This window comes from Periplaneta americana, chromosome 11 (assembly GCF_040183065.1).
Source record: "Periplaneta americana isolate PAMFEO1 chromosome 11, P.americana_PAMFEO1_priV1, whole genome shotgun sequence".
NCBI classification, from domain to species: Eukaryota; Metazoa; Arthropoda; class Insecta; order Blattodea; family Blattidae; genus Periplaneta; species Periplaneta americana.
This window is the reverse complement of record NC_091127.1, coordinates 120,984,563-121,001,736: the sequence shown is the minus strand read 5'-3', so window position 1 is coordinate 121,001,736 and position 17,174 is coordinate 120,984,563. Positions and strand designations below refer to the sequence as shown.

Here is a 17,174-nt window from a genome sequence, read left to right as displayed (position 1 = left end):
TGAGGGGTGGGGACAGGAAACTACTCTAAAGCAATGCAGATAGCGTAATGTGTAACGGACATAGTCGGTCTGATATGCATGTCTGTAGACAGAAGTGTATGTGTACAAGTTGCAGTGTCCAGTCGATAAGTCCTAGTGAAATGGAAGAGTACACGAGAGCGGAATAAGCAGACTTGATTTTCGAATACGGATGACCCAATGGGAAGAGTAGACAAGCTCACAGATTGTATCGGGCCGAGTACCCACGTAAGAGACATCCGGCCCATACCATCTTTCCACGACTGTTTCAAAGGTTAAGGGAAGGGAGGCACGTGGTGCCAAATCACAATTCCATTTCCACACAACTATTTTTGCTTTTAACTTTCGACTCAGTCATTTCAGGACCATGGTTCCTTATCCCAAATTGATACATGTGCCCTTCGCCATCATCCCTGAGAGTTTGTAACACCACCTCGGAAACAGCCTGTATATATACAGGGACATCAATTTATTTTTACCAACATTTTTAACATTAACCTGGCTACACTCGGAAACAATGTTATCCCTTCCATTACAGGAGTTTGGTGTTACTAGTGCAATATGTAAACAAATCATTTTACTAGCTAAAGGAGGAGAGAAAAGTAGTGTATGCATTTATGTTGCAGGGAAATACGATATTACGATTTTCAGTTTGTTTATTACTTTTACGGTATTTTATCAAAATACAGTAGAGTAGTAACAGTTTTTCACAAACTCAACTCTTCAGGCGGGTGTATTCATTATATAATAGATACTTTATTCAGCATATTACCGTACTTTCGATAACTCTAATCTTCACTTCTGCTCAGTCCACACATATAAAGTTATTCAGTCATGCTACAAACCGTACCTGTGCGAAATAAGCAGGGCCAGGTGTTTATGGAGATCGCGAAAATCATGACATAGGCTAATAGATATGCAATAGATTTTTACTAATCTTTACGAATTAAGTGATTCTGATTAATAATATGCGGATAAAACAATCACGACAATTCGCGAAATAGAGTTCTTACAGCGAAATATAAACACGTTCGCGAATTATTATTATTGCGTCTTTTTATGGCGAATTTCATATTCTGAGTTCTTTTTTTCGGAATTTCTTTTTCATTTGAATTTGTTAGACATTCAAGTGGGCTACATTACGTGGTATTCCAGGTGTCATGATTACATCAGTGAAGTCAAAAGACGGAGAATTCGACATTTCACTAATAATTTGAAAGTGTTGATTTGAGGGCTGCAATTTTTTTCGATTTTAATTAATGTGTGTTAAATGCAGTTTTACTCCAACAAATATTGTCTATTGGCCATACCGCACCTTTACCAGAATCCAACGAACCTGTAATGTTAATTATTTGGAAAGTAATATTCATACTGAGTTAATACTCTAATTTCAAAATAATTGTTATTTCCCAAAATTTCTATTAATATCCGACAAGAGAACAAATCAATCTCCAACAATCTCCTCCGACACCAATATTAAAAAACACAAATGACAAACTTAATCTCCATAAATACCTTCTCTGGAAATAAGCTTCAATAATATACCCGTAGGCTCTTTCTTCTATAGAAAACGCAACCATATATCTGAAACACACTATACTCTGTACTGTTTACTACATTGCTAGCATAATCACTAGCATACACACAGGCATGCATACAAATCTAAGGACATTTATATATCCTATATACAATATATACATAAATAGGTACATACAAACAAACGTATAGGCATGGTTTCGTACGGTTTCTATTTCTATACATGCTTGCAGTCTTGTAGTTCGACGTAATAATTGAATATACTTACCTGTGGAAACAGCGGTCTAGTGATGAAGTTGATGTCTTCCTCCTGTATAATATTTGAGGGCACTACTTCTCCCATGTCATGACTTAACTCAGTCGTCAGAGCTCTTCTATTATCTTCCTTATCTTGGAGACCTTTCATAGTTATCCTGTTGAATATTTAATTGAAGTATCAAAATGTTTTAATGAGGCTAATATTAATGATTTGTTATTTTTGGTTTCTCTGTATAGAAGTATAGCAACATATTATTTTCACGTTGAAGAACTAGTACAGTACAGTATACAGTATTTAGTACACAATTAATGTGGAAATGAAACGCAGGAAATGTGATGATTCTTAAGAAATTAAATTTATTTTTCATTTTGATTTCAATTATTGTATTCCAAAGATTTTCTTCATCCTATACATTTTCATTTGCTAGAAATTGGAACTCGCTTCCGAGTGATGTAAGTGGTTGTTGGACAATAACTTCATGTAGGTCAAAATTACATAAATTATTACTTAACAGATTAATTACTGATTAATATTTGTTACTTATAATGAAACTAACATATGTCCATTCTTATTATTACCATTAATTTTTCTAAATAGAATACAAAACCTCTAATGGCAAAATTTCATTACATTAATATTTTCATTATATAATATTATATTTTAGATTTATATTTTTTTGTCCCTAAAACATAGTTCAAGTAAACTTATATTAAATTAATTCTCATCATTTTAATAGCTATCTCAACTTAATTATAATTGATGGAAATAAATTAGCTCATAAATTAAGTTATTACTTTATCTTACAGTTTTAGGCTATCTAAATTTAAATAAACTTGTACCAGTCGTTAAAACTTAACTGAAGAATATGGCTGGATAATCTTTTAAGTGTAGTGTAAATATTCGTAATATAAATATGTATTGTATTCATTAAGGCTGGTTGAGTGGAAGAGAAGGCCTTATGGCCTTAACTCTGCTAGCGAAAATAAAACATTCTATACTAGTCTATTCTAGATCTTATATTAGTATTGAAGCTTTAAGGTGTGGAACAATTCAAATTTTTACAAGATCACAATCTTTAGGCGAGATGAAGTGAGTCATCAGAATTACACATGATTTTTAATTACACTTTTTTGTGTCGTATTACTTTTTACATTCCTGTACACGTTACAAAACCACATTTTTACATTGTACTTTCCATCAGACAAGAGGCGTCCATTTATATTCTCTGTAAGTAACGATTACCTAATAAAACTTCATACGTGTTCTCTCATTACTATTATTATATGCTGAAGTCTATCTTACGACTTAGATTAAGAATAGCCGGTTAAGTTTAGCACACACATTGTCCATTGAAATTCTTAACAACGCCTAAATTATTTGCGAAACACAGTTCTTCTTAATAGTTTTATGTTTACTTAAAAGAATAATATCGGTTCCAAACTATTCATACGCTTCTGTTATTATTAACTGATTCGCTTGTTTCAAATAGTTTAAGTTAAGTCATTGCGAAAAAAATATATATTACCGTCTGCAGACATAGTGTGAGTAGCAACACTGCTCAATAGATTATTTGTAACAGTAATAAATAGTAAGCCGCTTAAAACTGATCCCTGATGGGATCCACTATTTATATTACTCACCGAAGATAATTCACCATTTACGTAAACCATTTGCTTAAAATATGTCAACTTAAGTCCCATGGGATAAAGGAAAGTCTCTCTTATGGGATGCTACTTGTGTCGACACCCTGGCCATTTCCCATCTGCCGCATACTTCAAAGCTTGCAAGCTCAGCTGCATAATTAGCCATCAGCAATTAAAGAAATAAATAAAAACATGTTTCCGATAACTACATCTTCGTTGTCTTCGCAGTTTAAACTGGTGTCACGAGGTCAAATATTTTATATCTGATATTGGCAGAAAGCTGAAGTTCATCATGGGTGACTCATGTTCTGCCGAATTCCTGCGACAGCGTATAGGAATTAGTATCGTGAAATGTTCGAACATGAGAGGGGATATCAAGATACTACCAACTTCCCCCTATTCCACAGGCATCCCAACAGTACGTGGAAGTGAAGCATGTAAACTAAAATAACAGAATCTCTTGGAAACCGGTCAGAGGCCTTATGTTCGGTTAAAGATTGCCGAGTCTCTGTAGACCCGAAGCTCGCTTTGCGTTTGTTTAGTCCAGGGCCGGGCATGAGAGCGGCTCCATTTGGTCGGCCAGAACTGCTCTCGCCCCGCAAGGCACTTCAATTCCAAGCCAGAGCAGAACGCTCACGCAGTGGCGGACTCGCATCACAGCTACCTTCCTTGCATTAATATAACAAGAGCCACGGTTGTTCTAGTCATTCAGTCTGTCAGTATATAATAGTTTATAAGGATATTACATCAATCCATTGTACATTACAGAATTTATAACACTCTTATTAATTTAATGAATTAAATTTCGCTCTATGCACACACACAAATAATTAGGCTTATTTACATAACCCATACGCACATACTGCAATCTCCTCACCACGGTTCTACGAGACAGCCGTATGGCTTCCAATTCCCCTACTTGCTGTGGACAGAGTTCATCTGTCAATATAATTAAACATCGCTTGATAAAGTTACCTTCGTTGAATGTTTTCAATTCCTTTGCAATTTCGTGGCAAATTTTGTAGCTAATTCTCATAGCCGATTCACTAAGTGCATTATTGTCATCCTGTTAATATATAATATAATATAATGTAATATAATATAATATAATATAATATAATATAATATAATATAATATAATATAATATAATATAATATAATATAATATAATATAATATAATATAATATAATAATAATAATTTATTTATTTAATCTGGCAGAGCTAAGGCCAGTAGGCCTTCTCTTCCGCCCAGCCAGACTCTAATTCTAATTACATAGTTATTACATTATTACATTAATATCTAGATCATAAAACAACATGAAAGTAATATAATATAATATAATATAATATAATATAATATAATATAATATAATATAATATAATATAATATAATATATGATATATTATACGAAATGTGATATATGATATGATATAATATATTATATGATATGATATGATGTGATATGACCATAAATTAATACAACTTAAAGAAAATATTTCTGAGGTACATTATATTAGAGTATCTATTCGATATTTATATTGCATTATAAGTTATTCCAGTACATTTAGTAATATATAATTTTAAATTATACAAATATTATGATATATCATAGTATAGAATATTACAGTTCATGATATAGAATATGTTATATGATATATCATGAACTGTAATATACTATACTATGATATATCATAATACTTGTGTAATTTAAAAGTATATATTACTAAATGTATAATAACCTATAATGCAATGTAAATATCAAATAGATATTCTAATATAATGTACCTGAGAAACATTTCTTTAAGTTGTATTAATTTATGGCGTTCATTACCAACATATTTGTCATATTTAGTAGCATGTTGTAAAGAATAATGTCGTTGGATATTGAACTTCTTAATCAGTTGGAGTGTTTTATGCCAAATTAAACACTTTGCTAATCCACTACTCTCTACGAAAAATAGCTACTCCTCCCATGATACATTAAAAGCATTGGAGTAGCGGTCCGCTTTAGTCTATGAGCGGAAGCTCCGTCTTCAAAGTTCGCCTTCATATTGCAGAGTCACCACTGCACCGACACTGAATGACGTACAGTATGCATACGTCACACCGCTCGCGAGATAAGCTCTTTAAAGCACACAGCGCTCATTTCTCAGAATCACGTAATGTGCCCAGCCCTGGTTTAGTCTTTCCCCTCCCTTAAATATGTTCTGTGTCTTTCTACTTAGTTTCTCTCTTCCCTGCGCCTTTATGTTTTAGCTGCATAAGGATGTCAGGAACATATCTTGTGAAGTTACGCACATATTATTACGATGTACCGAAGTACATATGATATTTCCATGCAGAAATTCTGCGTCATCTTATGATGAAGGATGGGTGGAGCGGAGAAAAATTCTCTCCGGAACCGGGATTTGAACCCGGATCTTCAAATCTACGTGCTGACTCTCTGTCCACTGAGCCACACGGGATTTCCATTCCGATGCTGGATTGAATCCTCTCAGTTTAAGCTCCATCACCTCTTAGGTTTCCTCTAGTGGCCAACCCTCATGCACTGCGTCACAGATGTGACAGTGGCACAATGTCCAACACGTTAATGTGCAGAGGTGCACCCATTACGAGTGACTGAGTGACCGAGATCCGACGGAATGAGTGCCGTCTTAAATCACTAGGTGATTATTTTCGCATATCATATATTATTACGATTTATCGAAGTACATATAATATTTCCACTCAGTCAGGATTATATGTAGAAAGATATTTCAATATTTAGAAATATTTGCCTTAACTTGTGAATAAATTCTATTCCTGATGATATTTTATATTTAAAAATCGAGTTTACTATTCAATTAATACAGACTTTAGTGCACTGCCTCATTATCTTGAAGCTTTGAAGTGAACAGACTGAACAAGATTTCTCTGCATTCATTCCTTCTACCTCAATGAATTGTTTAATGTTATAAATTGAATTAAAATACTTACATTATTTTACATAATATTGTGGTGTAACTTTTTGCCTCTTTAACAAAAGCTACAATTGTGATAAAATATAAGATTCATGGAATACAACAAATGATATAAAGGGGATCAGTTGAGTAGATGGCCTGAATATGGATAAACTCTGCTAAACCTGTTCTAAACTTTTACTCTTGGCCGTTCAAAGCATTATAATTAGATTTTGCATTAAAGAAATGAATTGTGAGCTTTCTTTTATAACTACTGAGAATAACACATGGTAGATAGAGATCTGATTTATATCTTGTATTGTAATATTATGTAGGTTATGAGTAGTACTAAAAGTATTTTTAGTTTTATCATAAGTCATCAATAGGAAAACAATATTTTCAAAAGTTTAATAATTTTTATAAGTTTGAAAAGTCCGCCCTCTCATAAGCCCACCATCGGCCGCTATCCTGAGATTAATCCAGTCTCTACCATCACATCCTACCGCCCTCAAATCCATTTTATATTATCCTCCCATCTACGTCTTGACCTCCCCAAAGGCCTTATTCTCTCCGGCCTTCTAACTAACACACTATATGCATTTCTGGATTCGCCCATACGTGCTACATACCCTGCCCATTGATCTTATAGGGTAAATTAGGGTCTGTTGAACAGTCGAGCATGTTGAACACTTTGTACTTTAACGTGTTACCTCGCCATTTGTGGGCACCACATTGTGCTAGAAGTCAATGACGGAAGTAGCCCCACTCGTATTACTAAATCTCTTTGTATACAGACCGATTGAATCGGTCATTTGTAAAACCACAAAAGTCACAGAAAATAAGTTTCGAGAAAAACAGAAAAATCTATATATAGTTAATGGATTTTATTTAAGTTTTTTTTTTAATTTTTTACTTGAGAATATCTGATTACGAAAGTATTGTATCTTAATTATCTCATTTCATATCATTAAATGACAGGACAGTGGCAATACAAGTTTGTGCACAAACAATATAGCAGCACAGTACAAATTTAATTTACTTAATTAGAGTTCATCTTCATGAAGAAGCATGTTTGGTATCCCTTTATTTATGGGAAATTTTCTTCCCGATTCTGGGCAGACTAATTCTCCATTGATGACTTCGAACTCAAGCAAAACATGGTGAACTTTCTTCAGGAATTCAAATTATATTTTTAAGTTTTCATATCATCTTAAAGTATTTTTAAAGTTTTTGGACTCATGTTGTTTTAACAAGTACCAATAATAACTCCAATATCCTGGTACAATATATAGTGTATTGTTTGTTGTAGTATGAAATACACTATTATACAGTTTTCAATCAATTTATATTGTTATTTTTACTTCAGATTCAAAATGGTTCATATTATTCACAAATTAAATACAAAATATCATAGTCGATTTAAAAAAAAAATTACTTCTAAGCAATTCATTTTCACATGTTTAATATAAATATATGAGTACACATATATCTTTAGTTAACAAGAAGTAAATAACATAAATTGCATATTATCCCTCCAAAAAAGACTCTTTACTGCTTTCGGATCTCTCTTCGAGGACGTTTCCTCTTTATGTCATACACTTCTACAACTCCTTGAAGGTACAAATCTTGCTCATTTTTGCTTCAAATGACGCAGTTTTGTTAAAAATGTCTATTCTATCTGGTACATGTATTTTCATAGAACACTGTTGCTTGCACCTAAAAGCAACAAAAAACGACAATATTAATGTCTTTGCCATGTTTCTGACCATAACCCAATTTAATTTCACTTACTGCTGCTCGTTTATGGGCGAAATCATTGTGACAATGTTACATACGCCCAACAAAACTTCATTCCGATAACATAAAACAAACGATCTTGTTGTATACAGAGGGACATCATTTTATTTTTACTTCAATTTTTATTGTACCTGCGTTTCTAAATGTACTTCACTCTCACCCCTTTCACTAATGTCCTTGCTAACGTCAGTCACACAAACTTACGGCAGTGAAATAAACAGTACAGAGTACAGTGTGTTTCAGAAATATGTTGCATTTTCTATAGAAGAAAAAGCTTACATTATTGAAGTTTATTTTCACACAGGTATGGTGTGTAGCATAACTGAATTTATCTGTGTGGACTGAGCACAAGTGAAGATTAGAGTTACCGAAAGTACGGTACCCTATAATATGGTACGGTACTTAACAGCATTATTTAAACAAGAGTTTTGTTTTACTGTTTGTAGGTATGAAGGACGATGATGGAAGCTGGAATTACAATATAACCGAATGTGAACAACAGTTTTTTTTTTCTCTCCACAATTTCCTGATTGTATCATTACGGAATATTTTTGTAGAAATGTCATTAATGTGGTAGATAAATTTAGAGCAACAGAGTGTACAGAAAGGAAGAATAGTGTGAGATGGCCTACAAAGGTGACAGAAGATGCTGTGGAAGATGCTAGAGAAAGGATGCAGCGAGGTCCTAATAAGTCGGTCAAGAAGTTAGCTGTAGAAATTTGGGTTTCTTGCGGAAGTGCTCACAAAATTCTCAGGAATAAATTAGGTTAATAATATGCTGAATAAAGTAGACATTACATAATGTATATAACCGCCTGAAGACTTCAGTTTGTGAAAAAAAAATTGTTACTATTCTACTGTTTTTTTGATAAAATACTGTAAAGTAATGACCAAACTGAAAATCGTAATACTATATTTCCCTGTAACATAAATGGATACACTACTTTCCTCTCCTCCTATAGCTAGCAAAATGATTTGTTTACATATTGCACTAGCAACTCCAAACTCGTGTAATGGAAGGGGGGTAACAGTGTTTCCGAGTATAGCCAGGTTAATGTTAAAAATGTTAGTAAAAATAAAGTGATGTCCCTGTACTTACATGCATGGACCTCCTTGCTTCCTTGCAGCTATATTCTTCCCTCTGTGATTAGTATGTGGGATACCTTTCTTTTTGCAATGTTTAATCCTCTCTTTCACACACATCTCTGTTAATGACACCTTTTTGCGTATTTTTACTTCTACAGAACTCTTGGAACTACACTCACTGTCCAACATCTTGATAAAGAAGTGCCTGATTTCAAATGCATCATGGGTGCATCATGGCGTTAAGCGTTAAAACCACATGAGTCCGAGAATGATGTGGTTTAGAAAGGAACTCAATATTTTAACGTTTTATAGACTGCTTAGTAATGATCGAATTCATGTTGTTTCGACTGGAAATGATGCGTCTACACCTAGTGCTTGCTATAGTACCAGTAACTCATTTTCGTAAAAAATGTGGACTCATGTGGTTTTACAAATGACCGATTCCATTGAGGTTCTGATAAAAAGTAAAAGAGGTCTTTTTGTCATGAATATGGTAATAAATGTGATTAATATACAGTAGTGTACGATAACATAAATTCTAACAAATGTTCGGCACGCGTGAATGAAGGTAATATATGAGATTTGAGTGCCCCATTCTTTAGATAACTAAGACAACTCTGTCCAAACTTAGTGATATTAATGATTTACACAGTGATAATACTCAGTTATCAATAGAAACTTGTAACAAGTTGTAAAATGTAATAAACATAAACAAAATCGACCTACTGTAACCTGAAAGTAAGTTGTAAACGAAGCAAATGGCAGTAAATTAGGAGTACTAAATGTATGTCTCCACATGTATAAAGACTGATTCCCGAAACTCCACCTGAACAATTGATTGATTTTTAAAACCAACAATAAACGTAATTAAGTGTGTTAGACTATTGTCTACAAATTCATTTGTTATCATGATTTCGTATCGCAGTCTATGACGAATATAGACTAGACTTGCAGAAGTAGGCGTCATTTGTAGCGTATGTCATAAGGCGGAATACGTCAGTCATCCCTTCCTTCCACCCCCGCGTCATCGGTAAAAAAATATTCCAAGCCTCCAGCGGCGATTTAGCATTTTTAGCTGCACGTTTTACGCCCGGCAAATCTATATATATATATATATATATATATAATTTGAACTGTTAATGGTAATTACGGGAAAACGGCTGAACGGATTTTAATGAGTGACCCCTAATTTTCATGCCTGGCATCCAAAGTTTTTCGGAAAAGTAGTAGTTTTCAGTGAAATGTCAATTTTCCTATATAATTTTCCTATTTTCCAAAATCCATCTGTTGTCAGTTTTGAGAACTAATTTTATTGAATCACGGCCGATTTGATTGAATTTCAGAACAAAACACACACTACAATAAACAATAGGCCATGACCTGCAGGATTGCCGACATATTTAGAGCTCAATTCAATTTGTTATTAAAAACTGATTCTGCAGTGTATAATATTCTGAGTACAGCTGTGTATGGATATTCATATCTACAAAACTTGAGGTGGTTTGATAACATTATTACCATTGGAAATTAAACATTATTATAGTTAGTATCATGATGCGTCTATTCTTCATTAATTGTATATAATATTGATGCTATATTGATGAATGAAAGTGAAACGTTTTGAGGTTATGTAAGTAAATGTAGAGAATATCTTAATTTAGATCTTCATTTCTATAATTTACTGAGTGACTGCTATATATAACTACAAAACTTAAGTAGCATAATAATATTATTATTAAAAATCAAATATTTTTATACTTTTTAAACCAGTGAGGTTGGGTCTTTTTCATATACTTAATGGCGGTGTAGTGCACTGTAGATATTGATATGTGTCATTGTCTTCAGTATTGGCTCGAGAGAGCGCAAAAATTACAGTTCCTAAGGAAAGATAAAAAGGTATTACTTACTGATAAAATAAGAGGCCTAGAAAATTTTGTAGTCTCCAGATCATTTCAGCAAGATCTCTTAGTAGGATAAAATAATTTTACGCTCTACATTTCAAATTCTACATGCAGTAGCTATACGAAAATGCTATTGTTCGAAAGCTTAGCAAACCTGACATTGTTTTAACTTTTGCCTACAATCCACAATGACCTGAAATAGCTACTGCTATCGTCCTGACATTGATACTTGCGTTTTCGCGTTGAAACTCAAAAACTGAAGTTGGATAGGTCCAAGAAAAAGTATTTGGCCTAAAAAAATCCATTCAGAGGGAGTATGTTTCATTATTATGGAAGCAAATAACTATCAAAATGACAAGTATTCTCCATTGAAAGTAAATCTGAAAAATTTTTATTTGAACGTCTAAAGAACTTAGTTTGCAGCAGCATTTGCTGCACAAGCCACTAGTGGGATATAATCGCCACGGCCTCATGCTTAACATGCCGGCATCATACAATAACGTGCGGTGTGCTTTTAAAACATAATTTTTCCGACCGATTGTTGCTCTGTAGGTTTCACTCTAAGCGTCACGTTGTCACGTCTACTTCCTTAATAAGAATAATCACCAGTTTGTTATATTGTTAAATGGCTATTATTATTATTATTATTATTATTATTATTATTATTATTATTATTATTATTTCATATACGAGTACGCTGACATTCTTAACTCTTAATAATAACTCTTTAATAATAATTTTTAATCACATACCTTAATGTTTGTCCTCAGCACAAGACATTGCAACCTCGGATTTAGTCCACGTGGATTAGACTAGATGTCATTTTATAATGGAAGCAGCTTATTGGTTGCAACATTGAAATTGAGGCGAGTGATTGGAGCGGCGACATAAGAAATTGAAAATAATAATACAAGTAAATTTCATATACTGTACCTGCGGAATGTTACGCACGAGGCCGCTCAAAGACCTGTCGAATGTTAAGCATGAGACCGCGGCGATAATACCATGTTGTGTGCGCGAATTCTGAGGAGGCTGAATTGTTTTCCACACTGTAAGTCCATCTTTCCCATAAATGCTGCATGGTATTTGAGAAAGAGGAATGTCTTCATCACTGCTATCTTCTTTCTCTTCTGCACTCTGTTCACATTCACTATTATAACTCACTATTTCTACTTCATCTTCAATTTCGCTGCTTTCGCCACCTAAAATTACTTCTCCTTCCTCGAGAGACTTTATTAGAGATAAAATCCGTGCTTGATCTTCCTCGTAACTCATTGTAAATTATAAACTAACTTTGTATTAAAATCAGTCATTAAAACTATAACGTAATAAAGATGATAAAAGACCACTCAGTGATATTACAGATACGCAGCCTGCCAGAGAAGCAACGGAACTGGTGGCCTCGGGTATTTCCTGCACTTGGCATTACACGGTTTTAAAAATAAGCTCTTTTCTTACGATTATCGCCTCCAATCCCCATGTTACCGACCTCAAACAATAGGCAAGGAATGCAAGGAAAGGTAAGGTGTTGGTAAAGTGCGAATCTGTAATAATGAAATTGGAATGGAATTTAAGTGAGGGGGGCACGGATGGCCCAGCACTGCGACCTGTTGAGATCTATTGCGCTAACCCTCGAAATGGAATGAGTTGCGTGCCATAGATCCCCTACGCGCACCAACCCAACCACATGACTCCCTGACAACCGGTCCCTACAGCCAATAGAAATCCATATACCGTTCCTGCTTCGGCAACTTCCCCCAAGGCCCCCCCCGTCTGTCCGAGGCGAAACTCCTCCCCCGAGTAGGTCCGCCTCGGGTGCTTGTTGCAGAAGCCATGCAACGTCGTTGAGCTACATTCCACGGAGCCAGTAGTTCCAGGAGGCCGCCTGTGGGGTGATCTGAAAAATCAGAAACGGGATGATGAGGAAAGGATGATGGAGGAAAGGAAGTGGTGAAGATGAGTGGGGTTCCAATCGCCTGATAAAGTTAACTGATATTTATCCATTGGAGTAAGAGAAAAACCCCGAGAAAACCTAACTCAGGTAATTCGTCCTGACCGCGAACCAAACCCTGCACCGCTGGATTCGGAGTTAGACTCGCTAACCCCTCAGCCACAACAGTGGACTTCTGTAATAATACTTTCCACTGCACGTAAATGAATTTGGATGGGGGTCATAAATAAGTAATTGCATGTTTTTCACAAAAATCGCAGAACACGGTCGTTCCGCCTGTCCTCAAGCCTATCCATAGCTTCAGAATGCTCTTGAACGATGATTTTGTAGGTGGCATCGCGAATTCACACAAACCACACATAGTTATTTTCCTTGGACTGATACTGTTAAGCTCTCTGTCTGAAGTGAGAATAGTGGCCCAACCAATTCCTTTTCCTCTTCCTGAACTGCATATGCCTAAAGGCAAAAAATTAAACGCTGACATTGATGGCCCAACACTTTTTAGGAACAGAAGTCTAAGAACTCTTTCAGCTGGAATAATATTCCTTTCCTTAGTACAGATATCGTTCATTACAATATTGCTCATTCACATTCTTTAGTTGAAATCGAAATAAAAATTATAATATTTAACTGGACTCAAGATTCATGAACGCATGAAAAGTAACAATATTTCCCTCCTCTAGCAAACTGCTAGCATTACGTCTGAGCGAGTTTTAAGATTAGCGAATAAGTGCAGCAGAATTCTTGAGGTGCCACATCATAAAATTAGTGTTATGCGAAGGCATCTACGCAAATTTTGAAATTAGCGAATAAGTGTAGCAGATTTCTCGAGGCTCCATGCCATGAAGTTAGTGTTAATTACTTATAGAAATACGACGGCGGTATGAAAGCTTGAAATTAACAAATCACAACTACTCCTGAAGTGCCAGAGCATGGTTTTCGATAAAACAACGAATGGACAAGTGTTTAAGCTAAGGAAATGAGATGCTGGTCACTACTTTTATCCATATATAAAATGAAAATGTTTTTCAAATAGCTAACATCCTCCATTCAATAATAAAGGGTACGGCAAAACATCCTCCCTAATTTAAAGTTTGTATAAAAAAATAGATGGATCAAAATAAGGAAACTTTATTAATATGAATGGTATCTTAACAGTGGGAATCTTTCATTTTTTGAATAACATGTCTCTCAAGTGGTGTCCTTCACTATCAATGCATTTTTCAATGCGTCTTCGGAAATTCTGCATCACTCTAGCTAGCATTTCTTGAGGAATAAGACCATGCATGTCTTAGGTCTGGCATAGTCGTCGGCCGATGTTTGAACACGTCAGCATTAAGTTGTCCCCATAGAAAAAAATCGCAGGGTGCAAGGTCTGGTAATCATGCTGGCCAGGAGACGTCGCCACGTGAAGAAATTAAACGTCCGGGAAACATCTGTCTCAGGACTTGGAGAGAAATCTGAGTTGTGTGAGAGGTGGCTCCGTCCTGCTGAAACCATACCTGGTCAATCTGCAGCGCATTGAGTCTTGGTGCCAAAAAATTGTTGATCATAAAAGTGTACCGCTGAGAGTTTACTGTCACAGTAGCGCCATCCTCTTCAAAAAAGTAAGGACCAAATATCCCGACTCCTGCAACCGTTACGGTCGTTATGTATAGGTTTTTCATGAAGTTCACGAAGGTTCTGTCCACTCCAATAACGGAAATTTTGACAATTCACGCATTCCGCTAAGTGAAAATGTGCTTCATCACTAAAAAGAACCACAACATCTTCAGCATCTGCATTACACATTTTCCCGGACACTTAATTCCTTCAAATGGCGGCGTCCCCTGGCCAGCACACGATCACCAGACCTTGCACCCTACGATTTTTTCTATGGGGACATCTTAAGGCTGAAGTGTTCAAACATCGGCCGAGGACTTTGCCATACCCAAGAAATGCAATACAGAAAGAAATTGGTCTTATTCCTCGAGAAATGCTAGTTAGAGTGATGCAGAATTTTCGAAGTCGCATTGAACAATCCATAGATAGTGAAGGACACCACTTGAGAGACATGTTATTCAAAAAATGAAAAATTCCCACTGTTAAGATACCATTCATATTAATAAAGTTTCCTTATTTTGATCCATCTGTATTTTATTTAAACTTTAAATGAGGGAGGATGTTTTGCCGCACTCTTTATATTAAAGATTATTTAAACACAATATATCTTCGAGTTTAAGTTATGAATTTTTTTCTGGTACGGTACCAGCGAGTTTTTATTTTAGACGGTACGGTCTACCTGCCCGTACCAGCCCAACTTTAGCACTGACAGTATATGCAAAATAGACTATTATATGCAGAAACACCCGAAATATGCAAACAAATATGTAATATTAAGTCTGCATATTCGTAGTCACAGATATTCAAAACGTATATAAAACTGTTTTTGCATGACTTTCAAAGAGCCTGTAAATACAGAGTAGACCGCTCGAAAGTACCTAATTTCAATAGCATGTGACTGGTAAACGGTTGAAGATAGAAACCTACAGTAATGTTTATATGAAAATAAATCTCAACAAGTTTCGATATGCACATCACCATATCTGTACGTGAGCTCCAGCTGTCACTGTGACGATATCGAGCGATGAACGATTTCTTGCCAAACACGTTGGAGCATGTATTCTGGAATGCTCTCAATAGACTCTATGATGCGCTCCCGAAGATCACGAACGTCTATGACTGGGATGACGTATACTTTATCTTTGACATAGCCCCAGAGAAAGAAATCGAGCGGTGTTAAATCAGGATCAGCGCCGAGACGGCCTAGCATTGTATTGGCGAATTCCACTCGTTTGTGTTTGTCATCCGGCTCCAGACGTTGCATTAACTGCACTTTGTATGCGTACAGTTTGAGACGTTGGTGGACAATTCGTTGCAATGTTGATTTTGGTACTTGAAGTTCCCGCGAAGCTCTTCTTGATGACTTCCACGGGCTTCGCTCATACGCGGCTTCAACATTTACAACCATTTCTTCGGATGTTCTACGACCACCACCATGCTTCTTCAACACCGATCCTGTAGCTAAAAATGTATCGTGCCACTTCTTAATGCTTTTAGCAATTTGAGCATCATGGTTAAATATTCGCCGATACTCCCTTTGAACTCTAACAATTCATTTAAACTCCGCATACCACAACATAGTTTGCGCTTTCATCTGCGTTGTCGCCATTTTGACAATCGATACAATCACGAAAAGAAACTGTATCAGCGCACCATCTACCTACAGGATTTGATGCATTTGCATATGAATCCTGGACATAATTATGATAATGCGAATGTATTATTTTCTGTGGCCTTGGTAATGTTATGTATGTTTTATATCCATTCATATGCTGGATATTTTCAAAAATAGCACAACAGTTGAAAATCTACACACACCGATGTATAAACTCATGATTCTATACAGAGACAACATTTTTCACTACGGTACCATTATTGTAATTTGTGTAAATACAAAATATTGGCTGGGTTTTGACGGAAAGTGTTGTAATGCTCAATGCGTGACAAATGGTTATCTGGAGAGCATTGCAATTAAGAAGAGTGAAGAAACCACATACATCCAACAAATATATTATAATCGTCGACGTGCATACATTTCTGCGAAGAATTAAATACAATTCCCAGACGTGCCCAGGCCTATTACACCTGGAACATTTTTGAGCGTGAATTTTTCTTCTTGATGCTGAACATTATCGGTATTGCAGCATAATTTAATTCCAGTTTCAAGTTCTGTCCCCCTGCCCAAACTGAACAGTTTAATTTTGGATTAGGCTATATGTAATTGACATTTTCTGCATTCAGAAATTTCACTCATCTGGATTATATCACATTATGGGTATTTCCTTGCGTTGTACAGTAGTGGCAAAAAAAAAAAAAAAAAAACCGGACCGACCCTTGTAGCTGATTTCAGAGTCACAGATTCAAATTTTTCTAGTCACAAAACACATCCATCTTGTATAATTAATTGTAACAATGAAATTTATTGCATTTGTTCGATTCT

The 17,174-nt window shown here is 35.4% G+C and overlaps 2 protein-coding genes across 2 annotated transcripts in view; both read right to left on the bottom strand.

The window, feature by feature from the left end:
- The window catches only part of LOC138709299 (facilitated trehalose transporter Tret1-like), a 37,217-nt gene extending 33,443 nt beyond the window's left edge, over positions 1-3,774 (bottom strand). The window contains exons 1-2 of the mRNA XM_069839972.1: positions 3,454-3,774; positions 1,823-1,967 (exon numbers count right to left, since the gene is read on the bottom strand). Coding sequence (XP_069696073.1) covers positions 1,823-1,967; positions 3,454-3,470 — 162 coding nt within the window. The 5' untranslated portion in view covers positions 3,471-3,774. The remainder of the gene's footprint in view (positions 1-1,822; positions 1,968-3,453) is intronic.
- Positions 3,775-7,733: 3,959 nt separating this feature from the next.
- The window catches only part of LOC138709298 (facilitated trehalose transporter Tret1-2 homolog), a 51,882-nt gene continuing 42,441 nt past the window's right edge, over positions 7,734-17,174 (bottom strand). The window contains exon 6 of the mRNA XM_069839970.1: positions 7,734-8,113. Coding sequence (XP_069696071.1) covers positions 8,072-8,113 — 42 coding nt within the window. The 3' untranslated portion in view covers positions 7,734-8,071. The remainder of the gene's footprint in view (positions 8,114-17,174) is intronic.